This window comes from Sander vitreus, chromosome 8 (genome assembly GCF_031162955.1).
Source record: "Sander vitreus isolate 19-12246 chromosome 8, sanVit1, whole genome shotgun sequence".
NCBI classification, from domain to species: domain Eukaryota; kingdom Metazoa; phylum Chordata; class Actinopteri; order Perciformes; family Percidae; genus Sander; species Sander vitreus.
Genome location: NC_135862.1, coordinates 18,862,421 through 18,886,149, shown reverse-complemented (window position 1 = coordinate 18,886,149; position 23,729 = coordinate 18,862,421). Strand labels below are relative to the sequence as shown.

The 23,729-nt window shown below is 38.8% G+C and overlaps 3 protein-coding genes across 3 annotated transcripts; 2 read left to right on the top strand and 1 right to left on the bottom strand.

Moving 5' to 3' along the window:
- The first annotated feature begins 1,308 nt into the window (after positions 1 to 1,308).
- tmpob (thymopoietin b) lies at positions 1,309 to 5,463 on the top strand. Its single transcript, XM_078257343.1, has 6 exons — positions 1,309 to 1,893; positions 2,018 to 2,135; positions 2,729 to 2,884; positions 3,086 to 3,195; positions 3,291 to 3,391; positions 3,483 to 5,463. Exons 1-6 carry the CDS (start codon positions 1,660 to 1,662, stop codon positions 3,868 to 3,870), a joined length of 1,107 nt encoding a protein of 368 aa, XP_078113469.1. The 5' UTR covers positions 1,309 to 1,659; the 3' UTR covers positions 3,871 to 5,463.
- A 3,828-nt stretch (positions 5,464 to 9,291) lies between these two features.
- ldhbb (lactate dehydrogenase Bb) lies at positions 9,292 to 13,641 on the top strand. The gene is given in 8 exon segments (XM_078256104.1): positions 9,292 to 9,335; positions 9,337 to 9,429; positions 10,216 to 10,333; positions 10,501 to 10,674; positions 10,764 to 10,937; positions 11,031 to 11,148; positions 12,358 to 12,481; positions 13,229 to 13,641. Coding segments are annotated over 8 exon segments (1,005 nt in total). The 5' UTR covers positions 9,292 to 9,299; the 3' UTR covers positions 13,397 to 13,641.
- Positions 13,642 to 17,711: 4,070 nt separating this feature from the next.
- golt1bb (golgi transport 1Bb) lies at positions 17,712 to 23,636 on the bottom strand. The gene is made up of 5 exons (XM_078257342.1): positions 23,469 to 23,636; positions 21,959 to 22,050; positions 21,679 to 21,857; positions 21,107 to 21,188; positions 17,712 to 18,496 (listed from the first exon to the last, which is right to left on the bottom strand). The coding sequence occupies exons 1-5, from the start codon at positions 23,491 to 23,493 to the stop codon at positions 18,458 to 18,460; spliced, it is 417 nt and encodes a 138-aa protein (XP_078113468.1). The 5' UTR covers positions 23,494 to 23,636; the 3' UTR covers positions 17,712 to 18,457.
- Between the last annotated feature and the right edge of the window lie 93 nt (positions 23,637 to 23,729).

Genomic DNA, 23,729 nt, shown 5'->3' with positions numbered 1-23,729 from the left:
CTATACTTGAAGTGCTGTATTTTAGTGTGGTTTGGAGCTGAGGTGGGGATCAATTGCTTGGTTTTTATAGCAGCATCCCAAAAAGCCCCAGAGAGGCCGGTCTGAAGGACAGGTGGGGAGCCACGGTGCCACCTCAAACCACTGTCCCCACGGCAGGAGGCCTCACCACAGGGTTAGAGACCAGCATGCCCAGAGACCCAAGAAAGGCAGGAGGTGGTCAAACACTGCCATGTCTGTGTGCGAGTGTGTAGGGCTGCAACTTTATTCAATATTATTTCATTATTGATTCTTCTGTCAATTATTTGCTTGGCTCCAGACCTCGGAATTGCTACCCACATCTCATATGTTCAGCGATTCAATAAGGTGAAAAGAAATTTCAAATCAGATTATAAGGCTACTACAAAAATGTCCAAGTTGACGTTTTCTTAAATGTCTTGTTTTGTCCAAAAGTGTCTAAAATCCAAAGATATTACATTTTCAATAATATAAAACGGACAGAAGCAGCAAATCCTCACATTGGAGAAGGTGCAGTTTGTGTGCGTGTTGAGGGAGACTGGAAGAAAGTGATTATTGTGTCACCTTCTTGTGTCCTTGATTTTATAAATGTAATCTTGACATATAAGAGTGTCTGACCACTTCTGTGCAGACACATCTACCTGCTACCAGGTCAAGGTTGAAAACAAATGGTTATTGTGCTGATGCTGTTGTTGCTTCTCAACTGTGGAACAGCCTCAAGAAAAGTCTCAGAGAAGCCAAATCAGCGCAATATTAAACAAAATGAAACAAAATAAACCCATGTTTTGTTTTGTTTTTAATAATGTGGCTCATGCTGCCCTCTTCTGTTACAGAGGCAGACTTCATCTAAATGGCTTAACATTCACACTCTGCCACATAATGTAGGCTAATATGAAAACCATTATTGACACTGTAGTTATTGCTATTAACTGCTAACCGTTATTAACCATTAATGCATGCTACAAACATGCTAAACAGACTGAAACTGCAGCTGTATGTATATACGCGAGTAACAGACATTGCTATTACGTCGCCATTAACATTGTTCTCTCATCACTCAATGCGACTTAAATTAATTATTTAAACTGGCATTTGTCTACTTATTTAAAACAATAATATCAATAACGCCAGTAAATTCAAACAATAGTGGAAATATCGCGTGCAGGATTAATACAAAGCCGTAATCATAAACACACGGCCTGCTGTTTCTTTGTGGCGGCGGCCTGCGAGCTTTCCATTCATAGCAAGCCAATCAGAGCGGAGCTTACTGGGGTATTCCATCCAATAGCGGGGCAGGTTGTTTTTTGGCCCTGTTTCGAACGCGGACAGACAGAAGCAAGTGGACCGGTTTGAAGCTAAGCTAATTCTACCACATTATAGCTAGTTAATTTAGATTGTTTGCGTTGTTTCCGTTACAAGCACACGCGCGTATCTGTTTGCGAAAAATCAAAACTACCTGTCAATAGTTTAGCCATCAGGCTAAAAAGTAAAACTGTGCATTTATTTGGTAAACGACTTCTGTGCTGCTAGCTGAATTGGCGGCGATTAGGCGCCAGTCGTGTTTGACAACAGCGCTATTCGGTCACGTTCCCGGTGTTGTTGTTTGTAGCTGCTGAGTGAACGATAGCTAAAATAAAGTTAAGCATGGCAGAATTTCTCGAAGATCCGTCGGTTCTCACGAAAGATAAGCTGAAGAATGAGCTCACAGTCAACAATGTGCCACTTCCCAGCGGAGAGCATAAAAAAGAAGTGTATGTGCAGCTGTATCTGAAAAACTTAACCATACTGAATAATAAGAAGAGCCCGCCTGCGGACACCTTCTCCAGCGACGAAGAGTTACCTGCTCCCGTGGTGTCCAACAAAAGTCGATCTGGAAGAGTAAGTTTTGGTTAATTGTTGGTATATAAGTGTGGTGTGTGTGGCTGTAGTCGTCTGTATGTATTGATAGAACGCGTGGGAGTCACGACTTGTTGTATGATTTGTAACTTACTTTTTTTTGCAGAAAGCTACCAAAAAGACAGACAAGCCTCGCACAGAGGAAGTGGAGGTGACAGATCTCACTGATGAAGATTTAAAACAGCAGCTGGCCAAACATGGTGTGGACTCAGGACCCATTGTTGGTGAGTCATTGGAGGCCTTTTTCAGACTTTTGAGAGAAGAACGTATCCAACATTAGAAATACGATTAGATTTAAATTGTTCAAAAATGCAAAGAAATTAGATTAGGAATATATGTTTTGGCATTATTAACTAATTTAGTACTTATGAAGACAACGTATCAAAACCAATTCACAAATGCATGTACTTTGTGTTGACCAGTTTCTTTATTTTCTAAAATCTGGTTATGTTCCAGTCATAACCCAAATAACAAATGTGGCAATTAATTGGGTTTCAAACTATAGCCCAACCTAAAGTGAATGTTTGAGGCCGACACCACTAATAATGATTTAGTTTTAAAAATCTAAGAACTGTTTGCCAACAAATTTTTTTTGGTAAGAATCCTTTAAGTTTGTTTTTTACAGAGTTTTGACCAGCTTATAGACCAATAGATATTTGCAAATATTGGTCCCTAAAGCAGTGCTATACTGTATGTGTCCATGTAAACATGTTAAAATATTATGACTTAATTGAACTAAAATGTATTTATCCTTCATGCGGTAACTGCAATGTGTTATGTAATTTTTCCTTTTTTGCCCCTTCTTCCCTCTATTCAGCCACCACCCGTAAATTGTATGAGAAGAAGCTGCAGAAGCTTTTGGAACAGCCTCCAGCTGAACCTGAAGCTCCTACAGACGTCACAGCTCTCCCCAAGGCAGACAGTAACCAGAATGGCAACACAAATTCTGACCAGTACAGTGACAAGGAAGACGGTGAGCTCTGACTACACATTACCCATGAGCTTTTTAAAGTTGACATTTTCTTCTAGTCAGTTCTTAAAACTTTTATTATTCTTATTTTTTTATTATTAAGCAAAGTTATCCAGCAATTTCCTTGTTTAATGTTGGAAAAACACTCATTACTGTACTGATATTGCCATGTTTGACTGTTCTAACGTTAAATGTTTTTTCCAGAGGAGATTGCTGCCCCTGAGCCAGAGCCAGTTCCTGTCGTGGAGAAGCCTGTGAGGAGCAGAGGGAAAGCTCCAGTTACCGTCAGAACCAGCAGCAGACGACAAACCAAGGTAAGATTGAAAATGGCAAAATGGCAATTTCCAATCTTGTCAATGGGAATATATTTTAAGTTTGTATTAACATTGTTTTTGTATTACACTGACAGGTGGTGGACGAAATGATTACTGAAGAAACCCCTAAGAAGGCCAGCGATAGTGTTGTTGAAGATATTCTTGCTAATGAAATAAGCACACCAACAGGCATGAGGTAACACACATGAATCAAGTACTGCAGAATATTAACCAAAATGTTTTTTGTGTCTAGCCTGAAAGTTTGGTTTTGTTGTTTCCCCGATTAGTGCGACCTGCAGGCGTCCGATCCGAGGGGCAGCTGGTCGACCTTTAAAACCAAGTGAATACTGGCTGGATGAGTCCCGTGTGCAGCACAGCGTCCACACTGACACCCGCTCTTACTCGGAGTCTTTCTCCAGAGCGGGCAGCTCCATCTCTTCAAGCAAAGCACCAGCCCGACGGGGCTTCTTGTCTATGTTGCTCAAGCTCCTGCTCCTTGTTGTGGTGGGTGGTTCTCTCTTCTATGTCTACCAGAACCTGGGCGCCGATAACATCAACACCCTCAAAGGCCTCCTGGACAGCGTCGTTGTCCCCCTTCAGGGCGTTGTGAACAACGCAGCCACCTACCTGGGCATCGGCAGCAGTGCCGGTGCTACAGAGGGCACCGGCAAGTAAAGACCCTCAGCCGTGTCTAGCAATGCCCACACCGCCTCCCAGCCGCCTGCCACAGCACACCACAACTCAAGCAGTAATCTTGGCTCACCTCTTCTTGCCCCACATGGATGGACAAACATTAAAGATTTAATTGGAATGATAGACTTTCTCCTCTCAGGAGTCCAGCTTTCCTCCCACCACAAGAGGAAACCGTAGCTTCTGGATAACACTGTTTTGTGGCAGTCAGAAGAGACTCATTTTAATGTTGATTTTAATCTGTGAATTGTTTTGTGTCTTTGTGTGTATTTAACCCGTGTATGTAGAAACGAGTGCTGAATGGAGTGGCCAGTTTATCCATGCATGGTTGTAGTTTTTGAAAGTCATACTGTAGTTTATAACTCTCTGTGCCAGGTGTTTTTCTGATGGTGAAGTGCCTGGACACTTTTAGCACGTAGTGCCCTCCCATTTTCAAGCACAAAGCAGTGCTATTACTAATACCAGAATGTTACATGTGTTTCTCTATGAATTTCAAAATTTGCTCTGTAGCTATAGAGTTAGGTAGAGTGATTCATTATTTCTATGGTGCTCAGGTCAATTCAACTTTTTAATGTGGTCTGTGCTGGGAGGAGACACATGGTGTAATCAGGTCGCATCACTGCATGAGGAAAATCCGCCCACGTTCAGGTTGAGATAAAAACATTTTTTTTCAGTGGCTGATCACTGCTTGAATCATTGTATATGGGGCTCTATGATTATGACAAAAATTCTAATTCTGGTTACTGTATTGTTATCATGATTTTTACTGTTGGTGGATTGAAGAGGAAAATGTATTAATCTTGGATCAACATCCTCATCAATTTACAAACAAATTTTAATGAAACGGCTTTTTTAGTATCAATTATCTACCACTTACTTGGCAGTTCCTCCTTAAGGAAACTAAAATTGCAGTGTTCGATCATAGATTATTGATTCTCCAGCCCTGCCAGTGTGCCCATTTAAGTTTACACGCTTTGGGTTGTAGTGCTCTGTTGTGCTTCTTTTTTTTTTGTTTTATTAGATTTCTAATCCTTCAGTCCTATATGCAGGATTGGCTGTTGCAGTGCACCCACATAGCTCACCTCACTGACTGCATGTGTCCAGACATGACAGATCTGCAAAGAAGACATGAAGAAAGTTAATCCTTTTTGGACAGTAAATCAATGTATTACCTTATGAACTCTCGACTACTTCTGCCTGAGAAAATTACCACAATTAAGAGACTGCATGTAACTCTCAAAGAGGTTGTTTACCCACTGGGAGGGGGGATGCATTCACTGGAGGTGATGTTGGGGCTGGGAAGGTTTCTGGGGCATCTTATTTTCTATTTTGATATTTTTCTAAAATGGTGTGTTCAACTTTTTATAGCACATTTAAGGTAACATTTCAAAGCAATATGTAATACATGAAAGTGATACTGTACCTTAATTTGAACCTTGCTGACTTAACACAAGTGATTCATCATCAGGCAGCTCTAATGGACAGAAATGCCAGGGGTTATGTGGGTAAGGATTTTTAATCTGTTTATTTATGATAATGTAGGCAGTGTATCATAAAATAAACGTGGCTGTTACCAGATATTTTTCTTTGTCTTCTGTAGCGGTGGCTGGGCAATACCAGTATTTTTTCACGTTTTAACCAATTTACGCAACATTTATATGTTGCTACCAACCATTTCCCCAAGTAATCTATCTTTTAGGATTTAAAAAAAAAAAAAGTTTAAAGTTTTTAAGGTAGCTTGCCAGCTGTGGAAGAGCTTTGAAGAAGAGTTTCAATTAACATATTTTTTCCTGCTATTTTCGTTGCCTCTGTACACCTGAATGTGTTTAAATTATGTAATGCGACAGCTTGACCAAGTCCCTTCAGCGCCCCACTGTTCTTCCTGTTGTGGAAGCATCTCCTAATGCAGGACACCAGCCCAGATTGGCAGCGGCTGCTGTGCCTAGTAAGGCAGAATACCCTCTCTATCTAAAGTGAATTTAAAGCAGAAAATACTTTAGTCAGCGCCTTTAAAAATTAGAACTTTTTTTCTTAATCTACACAAGCGCACAAATTATTATATCTCTCTATCTCATACATTGCTGTCTTGCAATGTAGTGAGAGATTGAGTGCACACACGTAAAGCAAAGAAATGCTGATTTATGTGAATGTGCCAGATCCCCAACATCTTTCCATTAAATACTAAAATAGCACACACACACACACACACACACACACACACACACAGACACACAGACACTGCTGTGGCCTTCTAGGTGAATTCCCAGATGCTGCAAAGTGGCCTTACCTGGGGTCCTACAGAATTAATGTTTTTAACACCATGGAATTACAATGTTTCCTGTATTCCTTTGCATTCAAACTAGCCTCTGAAATCCTACCATGGGACATGGGACACTAAATTGAGACCCAAATCAATTATAGTCCTATTTTGTGTGTTGGCAGTTCCTGAGTGCAGCCAGTAAAGTTGGCTTACTAATTTCAAATAAGCATAACTGGGGGGACAACTTTTTTTAAACTTTTAGTCTGCAGGTTAGTAAGGGACCTTTTCATATTCTGAGATGGACATGTCTGGCTGATCATGTAAACAAATACTAGTAGCCAATGTCTATTTATTACAAGGCTAAGCTATCTTGAGTGTTGCTTCCTGTCACAGCTAAACAGACGTCTGTCTTGTCTGTTCATCCTGCAGTGGTTGTCCTTTTAACATTGATTCTTCTCCTACTGGCTCAGAGGTGTCTGTGCTTTACTAGAAATGCATCTCAGCAGTCAGTGTCCTCAAGACGCTCAGATTTAAGTGTGAGTAAATGAGTGAAACCTGTTGTCTGTGGTAACACTGCCAAAAAGACACACCATCTTTTCAGAGGCCCCCAGCAGCTCCCTGGCTCTAACGTGCTGGAGTCATTTTCATGTGAGCTCGGCCAAAGCACTGCAGTAGCCCTCCAACTTGACCTTAATCAGTGCAGAGGCTATGAAGCAGGTGTTTATTTGTAACTCCAGATGAAGTGTAACATTGAGTATGAAAAATAAAGGTCATTATAATGGTGAAGTGGTATGTGCAACCTTTTTTAACTAGCTTTCTTTTCTTTATTATTCAACAGGAAATGTGCATTGTTGTTGGTGAATAAGTACCAGCTGACTGAGGTGGCCCGTGGAATGCCAAACTGAGACTTTGTAGAGGATGGAGAGGCTTAGTCAATTAAATCCAGTAGGCTGCAGTCTGACAGCACAACAGGAAGGGGAGCAGGCATAGAGTACACCAAACCAAGGGTGACTCTTACTGAAGTGTTGGAGAAAGGACAAGGACCTGCACTCAGAGTACCTGGACCCTCAAGACAACAGGTGAACAGCCATGCTTTTCTTTGTTATGTGGAAATTTTAAATATCTGCAGGAGGCATGTACTGTAGATTGGATTTGGTTGGATTTTGGTTTGTGGTGTCTTAAATGGAGAAAGTTATGTTCCAAGCGTTTCTTTATAAAGTGACAACAGCTGCATTTTTTCAGTGTCCTCTTCCTGCTCTCAGTGCAGATTTTAGGTTTTTGTGCTTTTCAGGCTTCGTAGAATTGCAAATTATATCAATTTATCTACCATAGAGTAGATCTACATACACATTTTTCATCACTAGCTGTGACTGCTTCCAGTTTATCTCCAGGTACTCTCAGACAACCACCATCTGAACCATTAAAAGTCGCTTTCTAAAAGAAATCAAGAACACGAAATGATGTACTAAAGATAAATAGATTATAGCATAGTCATAGTTAAGAAAAGTATCTTTCTTGTAGGTCGTTTCCTTTAAATGTAGTTTTATCTGGGACCTTGTGGCTCATCAAATAATTACCCAGATAAATGAAAGGGATGTTATCACATGTTAAAACATAATTACACAACGTATTGTCCCTACAGTATAGTGGTCATGCTGAAACTTCAGTTTTCAAGGGCTTAATGTGTTGTCTGCCATCTGTACCGTGCACTGTCTGTGTTTACGTTCAAGGGTGACTTAGCTTCCTCAGTCACATACAAACATTCAACAGGTTGCTACACAACAGCTGTCGTGTCTAAAATGTCAAAAAGGCTAATTCTCTGATACTTTGGATCCTTGGTCATTCAGGTACCAACCATGTTTTTGCGTAATTAAAAGTCATGAAACCTACTGTCCTCACTGTAACCTTGCAGGCTAAGCCAACTCTTTAACAGACCATGTTTACATGCTTTCTCCTCCAATCCAGTCTTACTCACGGCTACTGAATGGACAGTGCACTTTCAATGGGACTTGTATCCTCCTTCAGAGATGAAGGATAAAAGTGAGAGTGATGGCTAATTTTTGCAGATGTCTTGGTTCACAATAACATGTTTTATTTAATTTCAATCAGTAATTTCTTGCACATACAACAGTTGGAGAGACAATGTCGTGCCTCATGTTTACAGTATCTATAGTCTGCAGCATAAAGTAAAAAATAATTCCTACATGTGCAGTGTGCTAAAAATTCAGTGGCAACTAGATCATACATAATTCAGATTTCTGCATGTTGTTATTTAACAGTGGCAATATTATCACTGTAAAATAATAGAATGTACTATACCACACTTATCTCAGAGAGAGAATTCAGGTAACATCATTTGTAAAATAAAATAAGTAATTTGGTATTGTTCTTTAGAGGCATCCTATGAGATGCAAGGTTCTATAGTTCAGGTGCAGCAGATGGAGGCAGCGTTAAGGGATTACAGTAACTCCTTTAACATTCTGCAGTCAGTCAAGTTCAGCATCCGATTATAGTGCTCCGTCCTCCATTTGGAGAGGAGGGTGGAGGGAGAGGAGAGGAGCCGGCCCTGAGTCACATGTGCTCTGTGCTACCGCTGCAGCTGACCGGATACCTGCCTCAGCTGTCTGGATTGCACAAACATTGACTGTGGGAGGTGTTGTGGATGCAGGGGACACACAGCTCTGTGGGAACACACCTTAGGTATCCATTCACTTTGCAATGCTGATTACATGTTGGTATTTATACCTCGCAGCTCGGAGCATCGCCAAACAATGCAAGTATTGCTGCTGTTTTTTGTGTCTGTCCACTTGTCATTTCAAGGTGAACTCTGCAGAAACATAATGTGTGGGACCAAGCTCAGTCAGTGTGTTGTCTTAGGGTTAGGGTTAGGGTTTTTCTTTTCTTTGTAATGGATCTAGATACCATGCTTCCATTAGTGCTGCTGAGAAAAATGCCGGGCTTAATTTGTATTCCCTCTCAGAATATAAAATGTGACATCCTAAATGCAGTATTTATTAAGTTTGAGCACGCAGCCTGCTTTCTGGATGCAGGGCTGTTTCCCTCAGTTGTGTCTGTGTTCGTCTGCAGTCGACATGTTTTCTGACCAGGAACACTCTTCTTTTCCTCCTTTAATTTTTACTCTTTAGCACTGAACATGGCCTCATTGCTGCAAAAGCTGATCACCCCGCTGTTTCAGTGGTCCTCCTGAGCCCCCCAGGAATAAAGTGACAGTGGTGGGCGTGGGCCAGGTTGGCATGGCCTGTGCTGTCAGCATCCTGCTCAGGGTAAGAGCCACACAGGTTTTGCCTCTGCTCAGATTACATTCATGCCTGCTGGTGACACAGGACAGGGTAATACCCAGGATCCTCCCCCGGATTATTACTGATCGCTTGGTGTTTGATCTGACTGTTATCCCTTCACTGTCCTTGTTGAGGTGTGGTGACAGAAAAATGTATTTGTCACCAAAAGGCTTGGCTTTTTACCTAAACGCATGAAATTTGGCAGCTGCTTTCAGTACAGTACAGTAGTAATAGCAGCAATTTTACCTTATTGATTAACTCCAGTGTAAGAAATTGTTACACCCAATATACTGTATGCAAATCAAGTCACTGCTTGCACTGTGGCTAAGAGATATGTAAGCAAGTAAATATAGCTTTACGATCAGGATTTTATTTGATTTGTTGCCAATGATATGTACATCTTGTTTTATCGGAATTTTCAATTGTAAGCCATCCGGTTTTACATTTCATCGAGGCAATCCTGCAGTAAAATGATATTATTTCAGTCATAATTTAAGCTCTATATATAATTGAGTATCATCTGTATAAAAGTGCCAAAGCAACATATAATGTGCCCTTGTGGGTGAACATACATGCAGAAAACGGTGGTTTAATGACCAATGGTGGAGGCAATTCTACAACAGTGGGACAGGTATATATTTAGTCCCTAAAACAAACAGCTAGAATTTCTATATTGAGGTTGGACACCCCAACAGCAAAAACATGTTGATTAGTGAATGAGTGTACTGTGAGGGGAAGAAGTGTTGCTCTCAACTTCCCTGATGTGTGCAGGAGCTGGCTGATGAACTGGCCCTGGTGGATGTGATGGAGGACAAGCTGAAAGGAGAGATGATGGACCTGCAGCATGGCAGCCTCTTCCTCAAAACCCCAAAAATAGTTGCAGACAAAGGCATGTTTATACCTCAGACACTGCAGGGTGTCCGTATTCGCATTAAAAATAGCCGAGATTCTTACTAGCTGCGTTGAAATCTCTGCTTATCTAAAGATAAGAAGGTTTAGATAGGAACCTGAAAGTGAGGACACTTAACCTTAATGACAAATCTACTTCTATCTCAGACTATTCTGTGACAGCAAACTCCCGCATCGTAGTGGTGACAGCTGGAGTCCGTCAGCAGGAGGGAGAGAGCAGGCTGAACCTTGTCCAGAGAAACGTCAACATCTTTAAACACATCGTCCCTCAGATCGTCAGATACAGCCCCGACTGCACCATTATTGTGGTTTCCAACCCAGGTACTGTCAAACACACATTTCTTCATTATGTCTCTCACACAGACATACAGCATGCACCTTCTAATAATGCTTACAACACTTTTCAACAGTTGATGTGCTGACTTATGTAACCTGGAAATTGAGCGGCCTTCCCCAGCACCGCATCATCGGCAGCGGCACCAACTTGGACTCGGCACGCTTCCGCTTCCTGATGGCCGAAAAACTGGGAATCCACTGCAGCAGCTTCAACGGCTGGATCCTGGGAGAACATGGAGACACCAGTGGTGAGCATTTGTGGGATTTCTGTCTGAATGTTATTATGTTATTGTGCAGACTGTGACTGTGTTGTATGAAGTGTGTGGACAAATGTGTTTTAGTGCCTGTGTGGAGTGGAACAAACGTGGCTGGAGTCAACTTGCAGACGTTAAACCCGGACATCGGCACTGACTGTGACAATGAGAACTGGATGGAAACACACAAGATGGTGGTGGACAGGTGGGCCAGAGTTCACTTGCTCACATTTCCTTGATTAACAAGATGTTTTTTTAGGTGTGGTTTTTTTTATAAGCCTTGTAGAGTAGGGTCATAACTCAATATTGTTGTTTAACACCTCTCCATGTAATCATATTCATTACTAGATATTTTTGGGTCACTGTTCTCGCATCTAAATGAATAATAACATTAGAATAAACTCAAATATTTTAAAACCAGGTTGCATTAGACTTTAAATTCTCATAATTTTAAATATGTATAGTTTCATCATGTAACGTTTGATGTAACGTTACCGGTACCCCCCTCCCCCCGCTGCTGTAAAGCGTTCTGCGTGTGGAGTGCAGGTTACCTTCCCCCCAAAGCCATACATACACACACACACACACACACACACACACACACACACACACACACACACACACACATATACAGAGGCGTCCCGCTTTATTAGATAGATAGCAGGGCCGACATGTGTGTGAAGACCAGATTTCTTTAGGTCTTCAGTTTAAGACGTGCTGACGTCTTAAGACGTGCTGATATTGAAAGACGTGCTCAACATGAAACAGGTGACTGGGTAATAACAATGCTTATGTCCTGCAGCTTCTACAGCCTGTGGTCGGATAGTAACATTACATGTCTTAACTGTGAAAGTAGAGCATCGATAAAGCACGTAGTATGGTACTGAAGTTGCGGCAGATGTGACGACGTGGTTTGACATTACCAGTACTTTTCTTCTAATAAGCCCAGGTATTTGGTTTCTAAATAGAGTGTAATTTGGTATAATATACAGTATTCTAGATATAGTATAGTTTGAGTTTAATACGACAATATATGCGCTTCTAGGAACACCATAATTTAGGTGTATGGTTTCTTTTTAGCGTCTAACTGTGTTCGTTTTCTGTCTATTAAAGACCAAATACTTTCTTGTTTTGGTCTAATTTGATAGAAGGTAAGGCTTATTATATCTTATTTATGTACTAATTACAGGGTAATTTAGGCGTTTGGCCTTTAATCAGGGTATAACTGTTCGTTTTCTGTCTACGAAAAACAACATTATTTCTAGTTATGGTCTAATTTGATACAAAGTACTGCTTATTACGTCTTTTTAATGTCCCGGAAAATAAAGTCATCATTAAAATACACTAACTGTAATAAATTCCAACATTAAGCAGTCTGAAAACTGGCCCTTAAGCTGTGTCCTGTGCCTCTCAGTGCCTACGAGGTGATCAAACTGAAAGGTTACACCAACTGGGCCATCGGTCTGAGTGTAGCTGACCTGACAGAAAGCCTCATCAGGAACATGAACAGGATTCATCCTGTTTCCACCATGGTGAAGGTAAAGGCTGCTCACACACACAGATTCATTTTCACATACGTTTAAGACTAAGCCCGAAGCAAGCTGTGTCTTTAGTTATGGATACAAACTGTACCTTTGCCTGCAAAATACTATGTTGCTATGTAGCATAGTCTAAATATGTTAAGATAAGATAAGATAAGATAGACTTTATTAATCCCACACTGGGGAAATTCCTGTGTTGTTGCACTAAAGGACACTTCATGTTACTTATTTTTGCATAAATATTTGTTTTTTTGATGTATTTTTTGATTTATTGCAATTAGAACTTTGATTTCTAAAGTTTCATTTGTAAAGCAAAATCTGAAACAGATTATAATTGAAGTTGATTGAAATCCAATGTTGAAAGTGATTACTTTTCTTTACTTACTTTTCTGAAATCATATTGAGCTCTCAGTGACAAACCAGTGGAATTTGGTTTTCAGTGCAACAAGGCTCAGATCACAGAGTCAGCAGCATTGACATAGACAGACATCAATATAATACATTATATATAAAAGGATATTTTGTTCACCGGCTGTCACATTTACGAGAAAAAAACAACAACTATTCAAGTAATATTCAAGCCTTAAATTGTGGCTTGCAATTTAAACTTGTTGGTTCAACCTTTTCAAATTTGAGCATAACAGTTCACATTTTTGCATGTGATGTTGTCTCTGCTGACATTGTTTCTGTCTTTGAGATGTACCGTCTCATACAGACAGTGAGGTTGTTGTTCATTGTGTGCAGGGCATGTATGGGATCAGTGAGGAGGTGTATCTGAGTTTGCCCTGCGTGCTGAACAGCGGAGGTGTGGCCAGTGTGATCAACATGACCCTGACAGATGAAGAGGTGGCCCAACTGCAAGCCAGTGCCAACACGCTGTGGGACATCCAGAAGGACCTGCAGAGCGTCTAACTGAACACATGGGGGTGATGTAGATGTACCATCCTGACGTATTATCACTCTGCAAACACTAAACCCCACACAGCTCCGCCCTCCACACCTTCAACACACTGCCCTCTGTAGATTCACAGGCGTATGGGAGTTTAATCCCGTCAGATGTAGCTGTAGGTGTCAGTTTGTGACTTCAACTGAGTGAAATGCTGCTCTGACTCATTTGTCCTTGGCTGTGTTGCAGTGTGGGACCGTGTGTCATTTGTGTTGCTGTGTAATAAAGCTGTTGTTGCTTGAACAGGAAGTGCATGTGTTCAGTTATTCAGTAGTAAAGGGAACATCTACAGGTGTACAGAGACAGGTGCACTGAAAGTTTTATCTAACAAGATTCAAATTGGAAATGAAACAAATCCTAAAACACTATGGAAGCTCCTGAGGGGATTTTACAGGGACTTGATGTTTTTTTTGGATGTATTATCACAGACAGAAATTCTATGAGTCATTAATTTGTGTCAGTGGTTTATTTATTTATGTTGTTTTGGGAGTCATTGGAAATCAACCTATTCTGTCGTTTAGATACGAGGATGTGTTAGATGTTTCCTTTCCTAAAGATCTTCCAAAAGGAAATAGTTGCTTTTACAGCAAACTTGTGCATTTACAAATGTACTTTAAATCTGATTTATGTCAGCAGTAAAACTCAGCAGATGACCTTTGTTTGACTCAGTCACAGCTGGTTCAGGCTGCCATTTCCAATAAAACTCATTGGGCCACCTCTCTCAGACAGTGTGATGATTAATGACTGAGTGGTGTTTAGCATGGTGTTAATCCCTGTGTGGTGTGAACGACTTAATTGCTGCCCCAAGCTGACAGACTTTTTTTGTTGATCTTAATCGATAGCAAGTTGTGCAGCTGTAAAAGGAAACCTCTCATGTTGAACACACAGCTCACTGACAAGGCAAGGGAAATGTATTTATTTAGCATGCTTGATTACAAGTAAACTCAACCAGCGATAAGTAACACGTATAAGAAAACATAATAAATCCAAGAATATGCAACAATAACACAAAAAAATTGTCTTCACAAATAGTTCCAATTCATCTCTTGTTCGTCTGGGTAATCATCTGGATTGCCTCCACCTGAGGAAGAAAATAGATTTAAAAAGATTTGGAAATAAATCTTAAAATTTCTCAGATGATGATGTGTTGGTGATAACTTTCAGGGGTTTGACCTTTTTTCACAGCTTTCTGCAGGAGCTCCAGAAGAATGGAAGACAAAGACAATCCAGGTCCATCACTGCTCTGCTTGTGAGTCGCTGCAGAGACGCAGGGCAAAGACATTTAAAAAGGAAATGACATTACATTGTGTGAGATAAAGTCCTAGAATCAAACTGATGTCATGCAAGATTTTTAATTCTTGCATGACATCTAACAAAGAATTCTTCATAAAGTGTTTATATGTGTGTGTAATTAATGCTTAATGAATCATTTACGGATACTTTATAGATCAGTAACATTATAACCCATTAACAAGAAATACATCATTAATATTTAAATGGATTATGGTCCAGAAGGTCTGCAGATAAAACACCAGCCACAGAGAATTTTCAAAACCTTAAAACCCAGAAGTTGTTCTCAATAATGGCTTGTATCTAATTAAAAAAAAAAAAAGCATTAGTAAATAATGTATTAACCATAAATAAAGTTGTTAGTTTCAACTTGTAAGCCCTTAATAAAGAGTCACCTATTAGAAAGTAGAACAAGCTTTTAAGAGCCAAAAATTAATACTTCACTACTACATAACTATTTTTTATTTATAAGCTGCAGGGCATCACATACTACACACCTAAATGTAAAGTGTCCACTTCCTCTCTGCCTGCGCGCTGCAACACTGAGCGCTGTCCTTCTGAAAAAACATCAACATTCAACACTGTTTTCTCTTTATTTGACAAGACAGCTCAAAAGCACGCAATTCTTCAGTTTTAAATTTCTTCGGTAAATCCTTACGTGCTCCTTTTAGGTATAAGATGGCCTGAGGAGTCCAGTTCCTCCACTGAAATATGACGTAAAAGATGATAGTTGATCACCTAATTATATTTGTTAATGTGTTTAAATTCAGCTTAAACATGAAAGAGAAAAATCTACTTTCACTTACCTGTGGTGCACTCCAACACTGAGTAACTAATGTCACCACAAGCAACGTGACTATTAGAGACATTGTTGAACTCTGTAATGACATTTAGTTTAATTAAGAATAACACTAATAGTACTACTAATAATTTTAGAATAGAAAAAGAGGAATAACCCTACATCAGCACGACCATTGAATAAATGGTTTATGACACAATATAATGTAGTTAAAGGCAGATATAAAGACATTTAAAGTGTTTATTAATGTACAGTATTTGTCAACAATTATAATTTCTCCTATGAAGACATATTTTATATTGTGTCTTTAAGTGTATTTTACTATATCGTCATTCATTATCTGTTTATACACAGGAGTTATAATTGTTGACAAATAAGTTTGAAATGCTTATACATGCTAAATACAGGCACTTAAAGTAACATGTTGCTTTTATAAATGCACATTTTAATTACAAACTCAATTTTCATGTATCCCTTATAAGATCTAATTCTTCTAAGATATTTTACAAAATACAACAACAACTAATAGTAATAATATTTTTTTTAAATATCTTACCGTATGTGTTGTTAACTCCTGCAGGGTAAATGTATGATTTATGCTTCCTCTGTCGCTGCTGTTCCATTATAAAAACAACAAAGTAAATCACTTCATTATACAGCATCATTGATGCTCAGTTATGTCTCACGTAATATTTCAATTGACGAATGACAGGTGTTGTTAAAACTGTCAATGCTCATTAATCATACACACTTGAGAGAAAGATAAACTTGTAATCTCTTCACGGGGTCAGCGCGTAATGACGACACTGGTGAGATTTTATGAATGAAAGCTGATGTGATGACAGCGTGTCGGTAGAGTACGTGGGAGTGTAGACACCTGAGGCTGAGGAGGAGTGTAAAAGCAGTTCAAGTTGGTCAAAGTGTTGATGCTTTTACGAAAAAAGCTGTGCGTATCATCGCTTGTCATACTGAAAAAATATTTCTTTCGTCATGACTTGGAGGGATGTATTCACTGAAAATAGCAAATGTGAATCTGATTTGTTTTGGGGTTTTTTTTCCCCTGTTGAACTTCATTAATTTTTTAGAATGATTTGCTTTCTTGCCGTGAGTTAGATGGGAACATTGATACCACTCTTATATTTCTATGGTAAACATGAAGGTAGCACAGGTATTCACAGCCTGCTAGTTTAGCACAAAGACTGAAAACAGGGTGAAACAGCTAGCGTGACTCTGTCCAATGGCAACAAAACCTGCCTACCAGCACCCGTTAAAGGTCCCATATTGTAAAAAGTGAGATTTCTATGCCTTTTTGTATGTATTAGACTTATGTACGGCTGGGATGTCACAACTATACTCTCTCTCTCTCTCTCTATATATATATACATATATATATATATATATATAGAAAGTTCTGTTATAGTCCCATTACAGTCATTCCCCGGCTGCAATGGAGGTGCAGAGAGTAAAGATACGGAAGCCCCGGAAAAGCTGACCAATCAGAGCAGACGGCTTTTTCAGGAGCGTTTCAGACAAAGGGCGAATACAGGTACATTATATTCAGATACAGTATGAGATAAATAATGTTTAAACATTAAAGCATGTAAACATGTTCTAGTAGAAACCTAAAATACAAGTATGAACCTGAAAATGAGCAGACTATGTAATACTCAGTAATCAATGTCACATCTTATAAGGTTCCTTGGGACACTGAATGACACGGAGCCATTGTTCGTGTTATTATTTACACCTGTGCCTTCCCTCCTCAAGTCCAGAATGAATCTTCAAGCTCAAAATGTCTTTATTAGTTTGTATTTATAAATGGATTTGTTTTAAACCCGTCTGTGAATGCTTTGTACAACAGTTAATACATTTGTAACATACTGTATTTCTACACGTTTGTAATCATATATCACATAATATATATATTTTTATAACTACTGCTGTTATGCAGTTTAAACAGTTACTTCAGGTTTAGGTTATGTTGACAAATACATGAATAAGCACAAATAACTTTACTAAAAATACTTTAAAAAATGTATTAAATACTGCTGTAGTATTTTTTAACAAGTGCTAAATGTTAAGTAAATAAGAGGAGAGATAAACTTACACTTAAATAATCAAAGAAATAATTGAATTAAATGTAAACTTGTGAGAAAAGAAAATCAAAGGATTAATGATCCAAATAACACAAATTTATAAAATACACACTTTATTCTAAGTATGCACTTACAAAAGTTAAAGTAAAACATATCCATGACAAGCATCTTTAACCTTTTCCACAAAAGTTCAGGTTTCTTTTCCCAAGTAACATTTAGCTCAACATTATTTATTTTTAATGTACAAAATTCCAGTAACACTTCATTGAGGGACTCAAAAAACAGCTCTCAGTGACTGTTCAGGCACACAATCTGGAGGAGAGGATGCTGCAAAGAGCTCCTGAGTCTCCGCTGAGTTGATCCAGTGGTCCCAAGTTATCAGTCCATAAATATCAGACAGGAGGAATGATACAAAATGGGAGACCTGCTTCCAGCTTTTAAGATAAAAAATCTCTTGGCATTCAGATACAAAACATCATGTCAGTCAAACATCCACGGATACATTTTGTTTGGATTCACAGTTCTGGAGTGGCAATGACCAAGATATACAGTAGGGGTGCACGATTCAGAAAATGTCACGATTCAATATCGATTTTCAGCCTCAAGATTCGATTCAAAATCAATTTTCGATTAAAAAAAACGATCCACAGTATGTAAATGTAGTTACTTTTCCCATGTGATTGCAGTAGACATACAATATTTTTTTTAAATTTTTAATTAAAAAAGAGCTTGAATCGCCATTCTATTGTGAATCGTTTTTTTTGCACACCCCTAATATACAGTCACTATTAGAAACTATGATGAATACTGAAATTCTCCTCAGATACAAATACATTCCTCTGTTATACCATATTGTTGCTTTCACCAATTTTATCCACCAGCTGGAAGAGAAAAAAGACAACAATAGTTATTTAGAATCTACATTAAGTTATACTGAATCAGACAAAAACATTCAATGCAAACAAAAAGCTCAGTAGAAGAAAAAGAGAAACTATCTGAGAGAAGGTTCATGAAAAACCACAAAAAGTGCAAACCACTGAAAATAGAGACACAATGAGGTTTTTACCACATACACCAGCTACAGTTACAAGGTAACTTTTATAAATAAAAAAATACTTATTATATTTGCTCAAACTGTCAATATATCCTGACACTACTACAGGAAACAGATCATCTGTAAAAAACAAAAATTAAAAAGGAGAAAAAAAACAAACAAGAAAATCACGTTCCTCTGCCTCCTCCTGGTGCTTCTAAAGGCATAAGGAAAACAACCAGTCAGAGCCAAGGATTCAGTCAAACTGGGCACAATGATCAAATATGATTGAAGATTCTGTTACTGCTATTGCCTATTTCTTAAGTAACTAAAATATGTTTCTGAAAGCATTTGGGTGAGAAATAAGCAATAGCAGTAATAGGCAGTAACAGAATCTTGATTCATATCTGATCAGTGCTGCCCAGTTTTACAGTTTGACCGTAGTTCACAAGCAGTCATTGACAATGCGTTAGAGACTCCTCGGCTTTGATTGGTTGTTTTACTTCGGCCCTGGTGGAAACTTGCTAATGCCGTTAGGAGCGCTAGGAGGAGGCAGAGGAACATGATGTTTTCACAGATTAATCTGTCTCATGTGCTACTGTTTGGATATATTGACAGTTCCAGCAAATATGACAATAAGCTTTTTTTTTTTTTTTAAAGTTACCTACTGAACCTTTAAGAGAATTACATTCTGATACTTGATGCTGGACACCGACAAAGGACTCACCCTGAAAACAGACAAATATACCCAAAATGTTTCACAAAGACCAAACAGGTTGACTAAATAATCTCAATTTCTAGCTATTTCCTGAGCTTTTAATCTACGTTTCACAGTCTTCATCAGCAAATGGACTAAACAACAAACTCCATCTGGAATCTGCTAAAAGCTCAAGAAAGAGCTAGTTTGATCATTTTGTCAAACTACTGTTACCAAAATCAAGAATTAACTTTTCATGTCTATTTAAATAGTTCATCTAAAAACTGTTTACTTTTTTCAGAGGCTTATTGATCATGTTTTTTTAATGATTTCCTACTTTCCAGCCAGACATTGGTTTTAGTTATTGTCAGTACAGTGTGGAAATCAACTTGCAGAGCCTTGAAACTCGCATACAGCTTCAAACAGGGAATGTCTTCCCTGCTGGTACGTTTCAGTACTTGGGGAAACTCCGACGATGGAGACTTGAGAGTCAGCTGCTAAAGGAAATCTTTGTAATGAAATAAATAGAGCTGCAACAATTAGTTGATTAATGGATTAATGGATTAGTCGATCAACAGAAAATCAAGCTGCAACTATTTTGATAATCGATAAATCGTTTAGTCATTTTTCAAGCAAAAATGCCAAAACAAATTCTCTGGTTCCAGCTTCTGAAATGTGAGGATTTGAAGCTTTTTTTTGTCATGATATTACTACCATATCATACTGAATATCTTTGGATTTTGAACGACTTCGTCCCATAAAACGAGCTATACGAATACATAGCCTCGGGCTGTGAGAAATTATAACAGCATGTTTCACTATTTTTTGACATTTTACAGACCAAACGATTCATAATAATGAAAAAAGCTTGTAAATGCCGTGTTTTTCAGGATCTAACTTTATATACTTTCTACATTTATAAGATGTTGTTGCAGCTTTTAATTAACACTAGTGCTGTCAAACGATTAAAATATTAATCGCGATTAATCGCATTAATGTCATAGTTAACTCGCAATTAATCACACATTTTTATCTCTTCTAAATGTCCCTAGATTTCTTTTTGTCCAGTTATTTTTTCTCATTTTAATGCTCTTATCAACATGGAAAAGTGGATCGGCTTGCTTTGTGCTTTTGTCGCCTCTCTTTGACGAGGGGGCGGAGAATTCTCATCAGCTGTGTGCTTGGCCATCATGTAGTATTTCAGACTGGACGTGCTGCGATGATAGCTCAGTTCACGACAACGACAAAACACACAGATCACTTTGGTCTTATCAATGGAACCATTTGGCAACTTTTTAAAAGTAAACTTTCCATTCAGAATCTTATTGGCATCCATTTCGGCGTCTCACACTCGCCATTCACTCAAAACGTAACGTTAGCCTACTACTCTTTGGCCGGCTCGCAAGCCCAAACAAGTGTGTGCGGCTGTCTGTTGTTTTGTTTCAAGTCTAGCTAGATCCGGTGTGGTGTTGTAGTTTTTCTAACATTACTAGTTGTTGCAACAGTATGTGAAAAGAACTACAAAGTGTGCTAGGCCAAAAAGAACGTTAATCTCGCGATAAAAAAATTCACGCCGTAAAATGGGTTTGCGTTAACGCCGTTAATAACGCGTTTAACTGGCAGCACTAATTAACACATAAAATAACATAACTGTGACAAAGTAACTAAATATTCTGTGTGATGAATTAGCCGTCTGATGCAAGTCTGCAATCATTTAAAGGGATGCTCAATTTGTAATTCACTGATCGTCATAATACTTACTGTACTGATCCCTGGTAAACTGAGCAAAGAGCCAATTACAGGTACTCGTCTGATGAAGCCCACTGCCACCGGGAAGAATCCTCTGTTAAAGAGAGAGAGAGAGAGAGAATGAGGTAAGACCAAAAAAGAATTTGCATTAAAGGTGCTGTAGGTAAGACTGTGAAGATCCAGGACTTAGCCAAAAAATTTGAACATCAACAACTTCTCAGTCCTTCCCCCCCCTTTCCGCTAAAGCCCAAAACGGTCTCCTAAGCCCCTCCCACCACAAGGGAGAATGAATGTGTGTGCATGAGCAGTGATTGACACGCAGTCAGACCACCCCTGCCCCCCCAGGTCTGATTGGTGCATCTGAACAGGGAGCGGTGGATTTTTGCAAATTGCACTACAGGCTGTAGGTGGTGACAGAGGAGCCGGAATTTTTTTTTTATTACCTGCTTCATGTAGTTCTACTGGAACATAGGGTCAGTTTCAGCAAATATAACAGAAAGTTAGTTTTATAAGTCTTACCTACTGCACCTTTAATTTAGCATAATGATGACAAAGAGATTTGTTTTCTTTCTGTTTGCGCTGACCTGAATAAGAGGAAGAAACCGTAGATCTCCAGAACGACTCCAATGATCGGCCAGCCGATCAGAACCACCAACACTCCTCCCAGGAAGAAGCTGGTGGCTTTTGCTTTGTGTCTCTGGAAGAAGAATCTGAACGTTCGCTCCAGGCCGATGACGAAGGACAGGCCTGACACAAATAGGATCTGCACAACAAGCAAAGACACACAATACAATCAGAGGTGAGACACTGGTCAGGTCTTATGAGGGAGATGTTTGACTGTAATAGTGTTATTGACTAACTCACATTTCCAATGGCGAGGAGAGCTTTATCAAAAAATAGCATCATCCCAAAGAATAGGAAAAACACACCGAACCCTGTCAGCCCCATCCCAATTTCTGTAATAAACAAAACAGTGATTACAACAGATACAGTATGTGGTGACATGATGTGTCATAAACTTTCATTTCCACGAAGAAACCTAGCAGCTGCAGACAATAACAGGGTGCAACATATTAGAAAGGAAGACGGCAAACTGTATTTACTTACACACACAAATGAAACACACTTAAATAAAATTAAAAAGAGTGCATGGATAAATGTATTAAAAATGTGTATTACAGTATGTATGAGGAGTGTATTGTTCTCCATTCAACTTAATGAGGAAAAGAGCGGGGCCACATAATAACTTTAATATTCAGTATATGGGTGAGACCGCCAGAGATTTTTCCATACTGTTGTATCAGGTCATCGCGGTCAATATTGCAAATCACTGAGTAGGACTGCTTAATGACAATTTAGAATTATTTAAAATTATTTTTGCATCTTGAGACAAATAACCTTTATCTGTAAGGTATTTAAGTTGCTGGATTTCTCAAATGATTGATGATCTCATGGCAGATGGCAATATAAAATCACATACACTGTGGTAGAGGATTTTATCCAATGTATTTGCAAACTCCTAATTCGGTGCAAACTAGTGCTGAAACAACACGGTAATTATTAGGGCTGCACAATTAATCACAATTGTATCAAAATCGCAATATGGACTAGTGCAATATCCAAATCGCAGGAGGGCGCAATATTTGTTAATGGCAAAATATGTGTCAAACCATTCTGAATGAAGTACTGTGATGCTGCAGAGATGTCCCGACCTACAAATCCTATCCTACAGACTAAAGAAACAAATCTTTGTTTGGTACAGATCCTTGCAAAAATCACACTATAATCATTTTAATTTCAATGTTAATAATTTTCAATGAAAATGAGAATAATGATACAAAAACGATCATTCCCTCCAATATCGTGAATCATATCGCAATCGCAATATCAGTCAAAATAATCACAATTAGATATTTCCCTCATATCGTGCAGCACTAGTAAATATAACATGATCAACAAACAGTTTAATCAATTAATCATTGTCAATTAATGAAAAGAAGAATCAAGACTTGCTTTTTTTCCATATGCCATTATTATTAAATGGAATACTTTGGTATATTTTTTAAAGACCCATTTTAAAACGTGTGATTCAGGTAATTGATATTAACTACTATGTTAATAGATAAAGTGTTAACAGATCAAATAAAACAAACTAGTTGATACCATGAGTGAATTTTAAGAGAAGAATATCTGAACAAAATAAATGGAGTTTTTTCGTCATTTAAAACCCTTCACAGTGACGTTCAGCTACGTGACGTAACGACGCTTTCAGCCAATTGTGTTTGAGCTACTAACCTCTATATTAAGCGAAAACGGAGTTTAACACAGAAACCATACATTCAAAGAACAACGGGAAACCATAAACCGGTCTTACTTTGTGAATCCGTGAGTGAAATCATGTTGGCGGCAGCAAGAGAATCTATCAAACAATACAAAGCTCGCAACGACTCAAACCTGCTGTTTTCTGGCTAACTGATACAACAGTAGCAGCGATGAAGGCGAAGCTAGCGGTTCCTGCCGGTACCTACGCCACGTCGTCCGGAGTCACGCACGGACGTAATCCACCAAAGATCGTCTATGTTGAAGTTATTGGTACAACAGCTCTTTCATTTTAAAAACAGATATATTGTAAATA